The sequence below is a fragment of the Schistocerca cancellata genome, chromosome 10, assembly GCF_023864275.1.
Source record: "Schistocerca cancellata isolate TAMUIC-IGC-003103 chromosome 10, iqSchCanc2.1, whole genome shotgun sequence".
NCBI classification, from domain to species: Eukaryota; Metazoa; Arthropoda; class Insecta; order Orthoptera; family Acrididae; genus Schistocerca; species Schistocerca cancellata.
Window position 1 is genome coordinate 28,850,074 of NC_064635.1, and position 15,482 is coordinate 28,865,555.

The 15,482-nt window shown below is 36.1% G+C and overlaps 1 protein-coding gene across 3 annotated transcripts in view; it reads left to right on the plus strand.

Moving 5' to 3' along the window:
* The window catches only part of LOC126106353 (interference hedgehog-like), a 672,512-nt gene extending 662,518 nt beyond the window's left edge, over positions 1–9,994 (plus strand). For 2 of the 3 annotated variants that reach the window (XM_049912604.1, XM_049912605.1), the window contains exon 15: positions 8,287–9,994. In XM_049912604.1, coding sequence (XP_049768561.1) covers positions 8,287–8,472 — 186 coding nt within the window. In that variant the 3' untranslated portion in view covers positions 8,473–9,994. The remainder of the gene's footprint in view (positions 1–8,286) is intronic. The other variant, XM_049912606.1, reaches the window with a different exon arrangement.
* The last annotated feature ends 5,488 nt before the right edge of the window (positions 9,995–15,482 follow it).

The following is a 15,482-nucleotide window of genomic DNA, read 5'->3' on the forward strand; positions in this document are numbered from 1 at the left end:
GGATGAGGCTACAGCTCACACAGCCCAAAATTCATTCAATGTTTTGAAGGAAATGTTTCCATGATGTCTGGCCTCTTTGAAGGGTGACGTGGGGTGGCCTGCATGATTACCAGATTTGAGCATTTGTGACTTCTTTGTTTGGGGATACCTAAAGCAAAAGGTGTTTAAACATCACCTTACACCCTACCAGAGCTAAGGGAGCAAATTATTGAAGAAGTGAACACCATATCTCATGATATATTTAAATGAACTGTTGAGAATTTCAGAGATCTTCTCCAAAAGTGTATTGCTGTTAATGGTAATCATCTTGAGGGCATTATTTTCAACACTGAATGAATATAAAATTTTATGAACTATTGGTTTTGAATTTAAAAATATTCTTTCTGTATCTACCACAATTTCTTTTTTATAACTCCTCGAAAGCTTAATGGGTTCTGTCACACTCAGTATAACTGGTCAGTGTAATGAGTGGCCATGTGGTGATATAGTAGTAGATTCTTTTCTGACCTTGTTTTGTATATGTGCTAATTTTAAAAGAAAATTATTGCACAGTGGGACATCATAATGACTCAGAATGGCTCTGCGCACTATGGGACTTAACTACTGAGGTCATCAGTCCCCTAGAACTTAGAACTACTTAAACCTAACTAACCTAAGGACATCACACACATCCATGCCCGAGGCAGGATTCGAACCTGCGACCGTGGCGGTCACGCGGTTCCAAACTGACGCGCTTAGAACCGCACGGCCACACCGGCCGGCATAATGACTCAGAATACGATTTAGAATCCTGATACAAGCAGACATCAGCAATATATATCTGCAATTGTTTGCAACTAATATTTTACCCTTTTTGTAACCAGGAATTTTTAGTCGTGTAGAATTATTGCTTGTGGTAGATATTCTCAATAAATATGAGCTAGGAAAGGGCCTGATTCTGCAGTGTCTTCAGTATAAAATCTCATTCTGTCTGGGCATGGTGTCTTCTTTACTTTTAATATTCTCAATTCTTTTTCAGTACAAGTGGTGTTAATATCGATATCTCTCATTTGTAAATCTGTTTGGCAGCCAAACGTACAAATGCCAATATAGCATATACCAATATACCCAACCCACATATTAATACTTCTTAAAATGAAGCATTTTGTCTGTTCCCTTCTGTTTCAACACCGGACTAACCCGCAAGAGATTGAACTGAAGGTTGTATCCTTTCTTTGCCTTTAAACATGATCAGAACTTCATAGGATTTTCTGATAAGTCTTCCTCATGGTCTGACTGCAGAAACTGTCTGATTACATAAGCCATAGCCCTTTTGATGGATGCACCAGTTGGTGTTGCATTTTCTCGATCAGTTCGACTGTAATCTTTTTCACAATGAGCAACTTCTTCTGAATTGTACTATTAAATGAAGGTGACTTTTGCTATATTTTTACTTACATTGTATTTATTGATCTAGACTACAATTTGTACATTTCTTTCGACTTTAATGACAACTGTACTGTATTTTTCGGGTCTGAGTGAAATTTTCTTACTTCGTCTTGAGCAAAGCTTGGGACCCAGCACTCACAGAGAACAGAGTGCAATGTGGGGGAGGGGGGACACAAATCTAATGGTAGTGCCTCACCAACTGAGCAACCAGAATTGACATACATATGTATGTGAAGCAGCAATAACTCTTTTCCAGAAGTGTTGTTATATTGTGTAATGTGTGGAGTATCAAACATTACTGTCTGATTGTTTAGACAAGAATTATTATTTGACTTTTGCAAACATAAGCTGTTTTTACTTTGCAGGTGATTTATTTGGAATTTAAACCCCATATGTATCATCAGTAGTCAATATCCAGTTTGATAGTGTTAGAAAAAGATAACTTGAATACTTACTTGATTGGTGAAAGATTATGTCCAGGGTTGGTCATTGTAAATAATAGCCTGACAAAATTTTGATGCAACTTCCAATTTATTCTTTACAGATGTGTCAGAAATATGCACAAACCTTTTACAGTCATTGCATCTGTCTGATCTTCAAGATTACTTTGAATAAGACATTATGCATAGGCCTACTACCAAACAAATCTAATACTACTTTGTCGTTTCTCTATAAGAAAATTGCTGCACTTAAGGCTCTGTATATGCCATGCACATAACATATAATGTGTGTATGTCCTTCTAATGCTTTACAGAAAATAAATTAAAGTAAAATTCAAATGACAAGTGATCTCAAAGCAAACATTAAGTAGTCCAATTCAAATCCAGTCAAAATATGAAATGTACCACAATTTTCAAATTATTAAGTCATCATGATGCAACATGTTTCTTTGTACTGCATGGCATAATCAGTATTCAAATGAGCATAACAAATCGTTTTTCCCATTAAAAGCGATGTCATAGACAAAAGCATTAAATGAATGAAGCGCATCATAGAAATTAATCGTTAAATAATCACTAGGAAAATCATCAGCCATCCGTGTAGCCAAAATCTTAGTATAAACCATAAAATATCAAAAGATTAAAAGTTAGTTCAATAAATAAAGCCTGCATAAAATTTTCCAATTCACCCTTGCAGAGAAATTTGTGCACATCACTGTTGTTCCTCTTCTCATACTTAAATCAATGTCATGGTTTTTTAACTTTTTTATTTAATTCAGTCTGTCGAGCCTTCTCCACCATAGTTCCATACACATTATCCTATCTCTACATTTTATAGTTAGTTTTTCACTTAAATCTACTGTGAAATTAAAACAGTGAACTGAACAAAAACATATATGACTACTTCCACATATTGCTATTATTCTTTCACTTATTGTAACTGACAAGTCAAAGTCACAAATTTACTCATTAGGACCAACCATTCCACACAAAATTACATCATGTACCACATTATCACAAGGTTCTTTTGAATCATTTTAAACTGACAAACAAGAATTGACTGATGAAATTGTCAATAATGTCTTTCAGAAAATTACTAAGTGGTTCCTTGTAAACGGACTCTCACTGAATTTTGATAAGACACATTACATACAGTTCCGTACAGTAAATGGTATGACGCCATTAATAAATATAGACCTTAATCAGAAGGATTTAGCTGAAGTAGAATATTCAAAATTTTTAGGTGTGTCCATTAATGAGAGGTTAAATTGGAAGAAACACATTGATGATCTGCTGAACCGTTTGAGTTCAGCTACTTATGCAATAAGGGTCATTGCAAATTTTGGTGATAAACATCTTAGTAAATTAGCTTACTACGCCTATTTTCACTCATTGCTTGCATATGGCATCATATTTTGGGGTAATTCATCACTGAGGAATAAAGTATTTATTGCACAAAAGCGTGTAATCAGAATAATAGCTGGAGTCCACCCAAGATCATCCTGCAAACATTTATTTAAGGATCTAGGGATATTCACAGTAGCTTCTCAGTATATACATACTCTCTTATGAAATTTGTTATTAACAACCAAACTCAATTCAAAAGTAATGGCAGTGTGCATAACTACAATACTAGGAATAAGGATGATCTTCACTATTCAAGATTAAATCTAACTTTGGCACAGAATGGGGTGAATTATACTGCCACTAAAGTCTTTGGTCACTTACCAAACAGTATCAAAAATCTGACAGACAACGAACAAGTATTTAAGAAGAAATTAAAAGAATTTCTGAATGACAACTCCTTCTACTCCATAGAGGAATTTTTAGATATAAATTAAGAAAAAAAAGAAAAAAAAAAAAAAAAAAAAAAAGTTATAAAAAAATTAAAAAAAATAAAAAGTTGTTATATTAACTTAATTATGTTGTTAAATTAACTTAATTATGTCATGTATTGGAAAATTTGACTCATTCCACATCATTACGAAATATCATATTCATGATCCATGGAACTAGTATTAATCTAATCTAATCTAATCTAATCTGATTACAAAATTTGTTCTGATGCTTTTCCCACCAATCAAGATACAATTCTTTAAAAAATTTAGACAATTTTCCCCACCCAGATTCTTTGCATACAATAGATTTTGAATAGTTATCTATACTTATTGTTGAAACCTTGTCTATTTTTGACAATCTAGATACAATACATTCACTTTCCTCTGATGAATATTCATCTTTAAAGACAATAAAATAGTTTGTCTCATAATCAGTGTGCTGTACTTCATTCAAAACATCATCTTCCACATAATCATCATATTAAATAATTAAATCATCATCAGTCTTAGCTACATCATGTATATAAACATTTTCAACATTGGTAGAGTCCATCCAGGATGCAGTGGCCAGCACGCAGTGATCAATTTTTTGTCCAAAGCACTGGGTGAGCTCATTAGTTTGCTCGGAAGGGGAGGTCACATTGTTTACACACTTTCAGCCAATCAGCCAATTGGCGATGTGCTGCACTGACACATTTGAGCTGCACACCCTTCAGTCTTTCTCAAATGATATTACAAACAATATTCAGTAAAAAATTTACTTATAGTTTTGTATGTCAGATTCACGATGTGTGCCTATCATTCTGTTAATGTTTTAGTTATTGCGATATTTCCATTTAAGTGGGGCAATGCACAGAGTTTGAAAAAGTTTGTAATGAAAAATAGGGGTCATTATGACTTTGTGTTTGCTGCATATTACATCAAATGTTGCTGCATATGAAATTTAGCTAACATATTGAATTTTTCTTTAGACCTGGGTGGAAGTTTGTTACCAATAGCTTACTCACTTGTGATTGCACACACTAGCGACAAAGCCAGAATGAAATATCCTTAACATTCCTCATATCTGATAAGCGGTTTGAGATATTGAAATGAGATTCTGGCAAACACAGCACACAAAGAGGAGAGTACTTCACCATGAGGCTATTACGCAAAATTCATTATCTGCTGTGTTATTTCAAAAACTATAGACTTTTTTTATGAAAGAATGTAACTCTTAAGGGTCATCAATATCTAGTGAAACAACATAAGTGAAGACACTACACGTCCTGTGGATGTGCTTTTTTATGAGCTATTGACCTTACTTGTCATCATTTCCTTGCTTAATAAACTTCTTAAACCACTGTTTGAGAATTCTGTTGTTATTATATCTGCACAACATGTTAGTGAAGTGACATTGTATAAATCCCAATCTGCAAAAGAAGCAAATTTTAACACAGCAACAAGAAAGTTGTAGGTTTTACTCAAAATTCTCCAATCATGACACTCCTCTGAAAGTTACAAATGGTTAACAAGTCATGTGACAATAAATTGCTCCTGCATTTTCAGTGGAATGCCTTTTAGATACTAACCAAAGCAAAGGTGACATTTCACCTTTTTGGGTGACCATCATGCAATTGTGGGTGTGGAGGGGCTCCGCTTAAAATTTATGAAAAATGTGAGTGTGATCTTCAGTTCAGAGTGACACCATCCCTCCAGCACTCGGCATTTCCCCTCGCGAACCCCACCACTATCACTCACCCCACACTTGCCTGGCTGACTGTGCATCTGCCGGCATGTCATTCTGCATACACTCCAACAATACTTTTCTCAACTTCTAATCTATTTTCCACATAAAAATTTGATTGTTTCTGTCCTTATTTGACAGAGAGCCTTAAGTTGCAAATTTCTGACTTAACCTATACATTATGAATGTTATTGTTGTGAATTTTGCTCTTTAGTTAACTGTTTACTGGAGGAAAGATGACTTTATTTTATACCATACTGTGGATAGTATTACTATTGCTAACATACATCTTATGTAAGGACCATGGAGAGAAGATAAAATCAGGACTCATATGGAAGCATATAGAAATTTTTCTTTCCTCGGTCTGTTTATGAGTGTAAGAAGAAAGAGAATGTCTAGCAGTGGCACAAGATACCCTCCACTATGGACTGTGTGGTGGTTTGTGTAGTACGTATGTGGATGTAAATGATACTGAAGTCAGTGGATGCTCATAACCGCAAATTCACGTTTATCTCATAAACAGCTCATTTGCAGTCTTGTTTGCAACTTAACGGGAAAGATTTTTTTGTTTCTGCTATCACATACTTCCACCTGTTTTCACTGTTAGTTATGATTCACCCTGTTTTTATTCCAACTTTGCTCTCTAGTGCAGATGTAGCATTATTCATGACTTTTGTACATAAAAGGCACTGTTAACTGTATTGACTTTTTTCTATACAAAGTAATGTTGCTGCCTTCAACATATTTTTCATTTGAAATAACTTTCAAACACACACAGACTATTTATCTAAATTTGTTCAGCTGCTAATCTAATCAATTAAATTATTTGCAGAATGGCAGAATATAAACAAAAAAGGCTAAAGATAACACTGAAAACATTTCTTTTTCATATAATTTCAAACATTTACTACAAAAGCTAACTTTATGGAGATTGATATAAACAAAATAATGAGTCATGCAGTTGCAGCCACAATCTTCAACAGTCAGTAACTCCTACTCTGTAAAATCTGTTATTAGAATTAGTTTCATCATTCTCAAAATTTTATACAGACTTCTTGTGACAATTCATTTGATATTTTTGTCTAGATTTGTTAAAATTACACTCTTTTACAAATTTGACCTGTCTGATACAAATGTGCAATCATTTTCATATGATTCATATGTTGTTTTCCTTTTACAAAATTCCTTACTTATGTGAGATTTGTTAAATGTCTTCGTATATTCAGTAATTATTCATTAAAAATAATTATGCATACTTTGTTTTGTGCCATTTGTCTTATTTTTGTATCACAAATCATGGATTTACATTGGTTACAACACTGAAGTGCTCACCACTTGGATATTATTATTATTGTTGTTATTATTGTTGTTGTTCTTATTAACTACAAAATTGTAATTTCAAAATGAAACAAAATACCCAAATTATTAACCAGAAGTGTTAACTGTCTATTCAAAATGTATACACTGGCAGAAAAAAGCGATAGTGTAATGATATAGGCACCAGAGCACCATCTGTTTCTACCCTTTAGTACAGAATACTCACAGCCAGAAGGCTCATGTGGTGCAAGCACGTGAAGCAAGCAGGCAACCGTGACACGGAGACACACTCATGCTTCCCACAGCCAACTGAGTGAGTTTGGAAGGGGTCAAATTGTGGCCTTCCAAGTGGCAGGAAGGTCCTTTGTAAAACTGCCACACGAATTGAATGTGCTGCGTCAGTTGTGCAACAATGCTGGAATTAGTGGTTGCACCCATAGATGAGGTTATTGATGTCCATGCAGCAAGGATGCCTGCCAGGATTGTCATATTGTAAGGGCAGCAGTGGCAGAGTGTCAGCTAGCACAGCACAGCTAAGAGAGTTTGTCAGCCTAGACATGTGAACATGAACTATTGCGAACTAGTTATCAGCAGTGCGACTATGGGCACGCACATCTCTGGGCCAGTCTTCCACCACAGCATCAATGTACACGGCTCAACTTGTGCCTTCAGATGATCACTTAGAAGATGGAATTGTATGCTGTGGTCTACAGAAACGAAAGCAGACACTGCTTGCATGCAAGTGATGGTCGTTTGTGCATACGACATAGACCTGGTATAAGTGCTGTCTCATAGAGTACACTCGTCTGAGACACACTGGCCCCACCACAGCCCTTACGGTCTGGTGTGCGATAACCTACAACTCTCGTTCACCTTCGGTGTTTCTGGAGGGGATAAGGGGATACTAATCAGCATTCAGTACGTGCAGAATGTTTTTAGACCCATTCTTTTGCTGTTCTCGCAATGGGATAGTGATGTGTTGTTCCAACAGGGTAATGCTCCCGTGCATATTGTCCGTAGAACTCATCATGCTCTGCAAGATCTGTGGCAGCTTCCCTGGTCAACACATTCTCCAGTCTTGTCTCCAGTTGAGTACATTGCAGATATGATGGGATGAGAAGTGACTTGTATGACTCTCCAGCCAACAATTCTTACTGAACTACATGAACAGGACAGTATTTGCCATCTGATGGAATGAATTCCAGAGTCAGTGCCTACATTGCTACCCCCGGGGCTGCACTAGAGACTAATATGAATGCTTCAGCTTGGGTTTGGTACCTGGTACCTAAGAACCATTTTTACTAATGTCCTTAAATGTAATCATTTCATGTACTTCATGTACACTGTTGGACCAAGAAATATTGAGTGAATTGGAAACCTGTAGATAGGTGTACAGATTTTTTCTGGCAGTGTATTATTGAAAAAAACCTGAAATTACCAGTTACAGGATCAAAAAATATGGATGCATTGGGTTCTTCATTAAACATATGAATCATTAGTACATTATAGGATGTTTAAAATGGTTACATTTCAACAGGATGAGAGCCTGATGGAGGCAGCGCGCAGCCAGAACAACAACTGCGAGGGCGTGGACCCGGCCACGGGGGCGTCGGTCCCTGCTGGCTCCACGGAGCTCGCCTGCTGGCGGCAGCAACAACAGCAGCAGCCACAAGCGCCGATCCCGTACTCGTCCTCGAATCTTCCCCCAGAAAACTACGTGTGAGCACCCGAAGCTGTCATCACATTTGTAGCATACAGACACACTTGTAGATGCAAATAGTGAGACTGCTTCAGTACCGTCATTTCAGAAAGTGCTGTAAGAAAAAAAAGTACCTGCGATACCTTAGTGATGCAGTGTGGTGCAGATCACTTGAATGTGTAATGTCTGTGGCTTTCCCTTGGTGCACTGTGGATGTACACTTATCACCAGACATGTGGTGTATCCGTAAGAAATGAAGACTATGAATACAGTGCATTGCTCCTTTAGTAGCTTCTATTTTGGTAAAATAGTTAACAGCCATAACTCCGTCCTGAAACTAATCTCTTCCTACTGCAGTAACATGGCCAGTGCCGTGGGCTGGAAGGTGCTTGCGATTTGTGAAGGACACCTTTTTCTGGTGCTACACCTATCAGACTTCAGCTTTCAGCTTATTTACTCGAGAAGAGAGACTGAACCCATGCCCACAGATCCAGTTTGTGGGCAGCGTACAAATGTCTTGTGTTCTTTACTAAACTGGAATGTGTACAATTTATTTCATTGTGTAACTCTTTTATCATGAAATGTTTTTAGCTTGTGCCTGGTATCCCCTTGTCGCAGTAGAGACTGTGGGGGGGGGGACTCCCTTTCAAAATTTCACTATTTAAAGATATCACACTTTCTTACTTCAGACAATTATTAAATTGAGACTTGCTCATCCTTCCCTATATTATCCAGTGGGGGTTGGGGTGGGGAATCAGTGGAGTAGAGTATACAGAGGAATCAAGCAGTTAAATTCTATCTCCAGCGATTTTTTTGCATCCACGAATCATGATTCACTGAACCCAAAGAATCGTAAGAAGTAAAGAGGAAGAGAGAAGAAAAATGTTTGTTGAATGCACAATTCAGAAATTAGAAGTAGTTGTGAGAGGGGTCAATCTAAAAGTAGAGACATGTTTATTCAAGATAATGAAAGAGAAATTAATTTACAACATATTTTGGTATCTTAGCTGTTTTTCTATGTACCACTATTCGAATTTAAACATTCATTGTAGTGCTACACAAGCTTTCTGCACACTCAGTTGCTGTTAAATTACTGACTGTCTCATTAGCATTATCTTTCTGTTTACTGTTATTTCCATAGTGCTTTTCGCAAAAAAAAAAAAAAAAAAAAATGCTTCAATTTCAGATAAACTTGGTAATCACTTGGGGCCAAGTCTGGACTATAAGGAGAATGTCCAAAAACTTCACACTGTGCCTACATAACTATAGGTCAGTTAGGTGGTTCTTCATTAAAAGTATTTGTTCATCCAGCATTAAACACGTTACACCATTTTCGAACTGAAGTTTTATTCATAACATTTCCAAGAAGTCCAGTTATCTGTGCATACATTTTGATGAGGGCAGATTTTTTTTGCATTCAGAAACCATAATACACTATGAGCCTCACACTTGGTGGCACAGTTACTTTTGTCACACATTTTAGAATCGGACAACTAAGCAGTAAACAGTTGTTCCCGCTTTTTCTTAGCATCACACTGGAGCCAATGATTGTTATTGTTATTGGGGGGGGGGGGGGGGGACAGTTTCACAGAGTGACTCTTGTATTTGGGAAATTCCATCCTTGTGTCATTTTCAGTTGAAGTGTAACACAGTTTTGAAGGAATGGAGATTTGGAGATTTTGTTCAGTCACTTAAGTTAATGGACAAACAGATACTGCATATAAGAATGACTAAGTGAAAAGTACGTCGTCTCAGAAAATGAAAGGAATGTGATACATCTAGTGGGACAGTTATGTAAACAGAATGGTTATTTCTCTTTTTATTGTTGCAGTGACAATTGTCATGCCCATTTCACTCTCTGGTCTTTCATTTGTCTTTGCCTAATTAGTTAGTGACATTCAGTTATTCAATCCTGCTCTTTTTCTGAAGGTCTGGAAAAAGTTTAAGAGGGGCACCATGCCACAGCATAAGCATATATTAAGAACCAGTAGTTAATTTTATAGCACACAGTTTCTAGTGTGTTATGTCCTCAAGGAGGCAGCTCAGAAGTTCTTGTGCCCTTGTACATATGTTAAAAAACTATAGGTTTGTTACGAGAAAGCACAAAGTGCCTATATAGTGCAGTTGCTTGTATGTTTGCAGAGTAGCAGTCTCCAAATAAAACAGTACTTCTTAGTAGCAAAAGTCTGCAAGGGTTCAGTTTTCCTTGTGTAAACACATCTGATGGAATTAGAAATGTAAGAGTGACTTTTCATAAAATTGTCAATATTTTTAAAAATAAATTTTTGTACAGACTTAACTCTGCATAGTAAATCCACGGTAGTTGTATGTATCAACTAAAATTAAAATCAGATTAATATTGAAATATACATGAGTGCATTAAAATGTCAAATGAAAATAACAAAAAAATATCAACCAAACACTATTATGCTCTTGGTTGCATAAATGAGCAGTCACACTGTATGTACACTTTCTTAGGGAAGTAACACAGAAGTAGTGAAAGGTCTTCAAGCTCAAGTTTCAAATCTCTATTGACTTCTAAGGTAACTAAATGTGCTGTGAGATATCTATTTTAACTGTATATATCTAGAACAGTATTAGTCCTTGTAATGATTACACACCTGTCAGTTGACATGGTCCTTCATTGCTTACTAGTGAGACTGCATACCTGAAACTTACAAAAGAATATGGTTGTGAGGGTGTGGAATATTTTATATTATTGATAGTAAAATAAATCAAACTGAAATAACTAAGACTGTATTTTTAAACATTTTTATATCAAAAGAGTGAATGTACTTTTGTATATATTGTAAACCTACAAGAAAGTATTTCTTACTATTAAAATATCACTAATTCCTATTTAATGGATGACCATCCAGGAAACACTTTACAATGTTTGAATGTGGACCAAAAATTCCACACACCACTTGACTTTCCTTTTCCTTCAAACGAAAAAGTAACTATTTCTTAATATATCTTATAATAAATGCTACCAAGATTAATGTAATATTTTTTCATCAAATTTGAAACAGACGTTATACAGATTTTTATACATTAAATTTCCTTTCTCATAGATACAAGGCAATGACCTATTTAATATGTGAAATGTGTACAACTAACTTTGTACACATCAGCTTTTTAGTGAGCAGGCATAAAAGGTTCATGTAAAGTCGATTTTTTTTCAGTCATGGCTTTATCTCATGTGTACACTGTGATTCTCTGAAGTCCACGTGTAATACAGAAACAAATGTATTCATTCCTGATGTGTGTGTTCTTGCCAGTATAAATTCAGTACATTGCACAATCTTGCCAATGCAACAAGACTTAATTAAGTTGCAGTGTCAGTTTTTGTATTGATGTAATTTATGTATTATATTATTTGTATAACATCTAAGTGATTGTTAATATTTTTGCTCTATTTATAAAATATATTAGCTAGTTTTATAAAAAATAAAATATATTGTTTTTCTTTTTTCCCAGCCATTTTTTTTATTTTTCCAAAATGAATGGATGTGCTAGATTAGATTAGATTTACTTTCATTCCAATTGATCCATAGTGAGGAGGTCCTCCAGGATGTAGAACATGTCAGAAAAACAACAATACATGACAAATATTTACAACTGAAACAAATAAGCTAATGTACCTTCCACAGGTCTCAAGTACAATGATCGTCATTTTTTTAATAAACACTATATGAACGAAACATTTTACAAACACTAATACACTGAATTTAAAATTAAAAAAAGTTTTTATTTATTTATTAGATAATAAACATGTAATAGAACTACTAAAATACTTGTTTACAATGAACACATTACTGCAGTGAAATGGTGCAGAAGTTAGATTGTGCTTACACACACACACACCCACCCACCCACACACACACACACACACACACACACACACACACACACTTATTTAGATGAACAGATTACTGCACGGTCCTACTGAGAAATTCATCAATGGAGTAGAAGGAGTTGGCCACCAATAAGTCCTTTAGTCTTCTCTTAAACCAAATTTTATTGGTTGTTAAGCTTTTTATGGCTGCTGGCAAGTTATTGAAAATGTGTTTTCCTGAATAATGTTCACCTTTTTGCACAAGAGTAAGTGACTTTAAATCCTTGTGAAGATTATTCTTATTTCTAGTATTGATTCCATGAATTGAACTGTTGGTTTGAAGAAGTGATACATTTTTAATGACAAATTTCATTAAGGAATAAATATATTGGGAAGCAGTAGTTAGAATCCCTAGTTCCCTAAACACGCTTCTGCAGGGTGTTCTTGAGTTCACACCACATATAACTCTTACTGCACTTTTTGTGCCCGGAAAACTTTAGCTTGGCTTGATGAATTACCCCAAAAAATAATCCCATGTGACATTATGGAATGAAAGTAAGCATATTATACCAGATTTTTCATTTTTATATCCCCTATGTCTGACACAATTTGCATTTGCAAATAGAGATTTGTTAGGACACTTCAGCAGGCATATACTCGTGGGACACCCCTTAAAAGTTCTGAACTGCATGTAGTGTGTTTTTTCAAAGTTTAGGGACAAAGAATTGGCTAGGAACCAGTGATTAATATCCTTAAATATTTTATTAGCTGATCTTTCTAAGACTACACTTGATCTGCTATTTATTGCAATGTTTGCATAATCGACAAACAAAACGAACTTGGCATCTGGTAATGTTACTGATGAAAGGTCATTGATATACACAAGAAAAAGTAAGAGCCCTAAATGGAACTTTGTGGGACCCAACATGTAATTAGTTTTCAGTTGGATGATGCCTGATAGCTTAATACATGTCCTTTCCTAATAACACCCTTTGTTTCCTGCCAGAGATATAAGATTTGAACCATTTTGCAGCATTTCCTGTTACATCATAGTATTCTGATTTACTTAAAAGGATATTGTGATTTACACAGTCAAATGCCTTTGACAGATCACAAAATATACCAGTTGCCTGCAATTTTTTGTCGAATGAATAAAGCACATTTTCACTGTAAGTGTAAATAGCCTTCTCAATATAAGAACCCTTTAGAAATCCGAACTGCGACTTTGACAGTATGGTATTTGAGATAAGATAATTGTTGTTGTTGTGGTCTTCAGTCCAGAGACTGGTTTGATGCAGCTCTCCATGCTACTCTATCGTGTGCAAGCTTCTTCATCTCCCAGTACCTACTGCAACCTCCATCCTTCTGAATCTGCTTGGTGTATTCATCTCTTGGTCTCCCTCTACGATTTTTACCCTCCACGTTGCCCTTCAGTACTAAATTGGTGATCCCTTGATGCCTCAGAACATGTCCTACCAACCGATCCCTTCTTCTTGTCAAGTTGTGCCACAAACTCCTCTTCTCCCCAATCCTATTCAATACTTCCTCATTAGTTACGTGATCTACCCATCTAATCTTCAGCATTCTTCTGTAGCACCACATTTCAAAGGCTACTATTCTCTTCTTGTCCAAACTATTTATTGTCCATGTTTCACTTCCATACATGGCTATACTCCATACAAATACTTTCAGAAAGGACTTCCTGACACTTAAATCTATACTCCATGTTAACAAATTTCTCTTCTTCAGAAACGCTTTACTTGCCATTGCCAGTCTACATTTTATATCCTCTCTACTTCAACCATCATCAGTTATTTTGCTCCCCAAACAGCAAAACTCCTTTACTACTTTAAGTGTCCCATTTCCTAATCTAATGCCCTCAACATCACCTGACTTAATTCGACTACATTCCATTATCCTCGTTTTGCTTTTGTTGATGTTCATCTTATATCCTCCTTTCAAGACACTGTCCATTCTGTTCAACTGCTCTTCCAAGTCCTTTGCTGTCTCTGACAGAATTACGATGTCATCGGTGAACCTCAAAGTTTTTATTTCTACTCCATGGATTTTAATACCTACTCCGAATTTTTCTTTTCTTTCCTTAACTGCTTGCTCAATATACAGATTGAATAACATTGGGGAGAGGCTACAACCCTTTCTCACTCCCTTCCCAACCACTGCTTCCCTTTCATGCCCCTCAACTCTAATAACTGCCATTTGGTTTCTATACAAATTGTAAATAACCTTTCGCTCCCTATATTTTACCCCTGCCACCTTCAGAATTTGAAAGAGAGTATTCCAGTCAACATTGTCAAAAGCTTTCTCTAAGTCTACAAATGCTAGAAACGTAGGTTTGCCTTTCCTTAATCTAGCTTCGAAGATAAGTCTTAGGGTTAGTATTGCCTCACGTGTTCCAATATTTCTACGGAATCCAAACTGATCTTCCCCAAGGTCGGCTTCTACTAGTTGTTCCATTCGTCTGTAAAGAATTCGTGTTAGTATTTTGCTGCCGTGACTTATTAACCTGATAGTTCGGTAATTTTCACATCTGTCAACATCTGCTTTCTTTGGGATTGGAATTATTATATTCTTCTTGAAGTCTGAGGGTATTTCGCCTGTCTCATACATCTTGCTCACCAGATGGTAGAGTTTTGTCAGGACTGGCTCTCCCGAGGCCGTTAGTAGTTCTAATGGAATGTTGTCTACTCCCGGGGCCTTGTTTCGACTCAGGTCTTTCAGTGCTCTGTCAAACTCTTCACGCAGTATCGTATCTCCCATTTCATCTTCATCTACATCCTCTTCCATTTCCATAATATTGTCCTCAAGTACATCGCCCTTGTATAGACCCTCTATATACTCCTTCCACCTTTCTGCTTTCCCTTCTTTGCTTAGAACTGGGTTTCCATTTGAGCTCTTGATATTCATACAAGTGGTTCTCTTTTCTCCAAAGGTCTCTTTAATTTTCCTGTAGGCAGTATCTATCTTCCCCTTAGTGAGATAAGCCTCTACATCCTTACATTTATCCTCTAGCCATCCCTGCTTAGCCATTTTGCACTTCCTGTCGATCTCATTTTTGAGACATTTGTATTCCTTTTTGCCTGTTTCATTTACTGCATTTTTATGTTTTCTCCTTTCATCAATTAAATTCAATATTTCTTTTGTTACCCAAGGATTTCTACTAGCCCTCGTCTTTTTA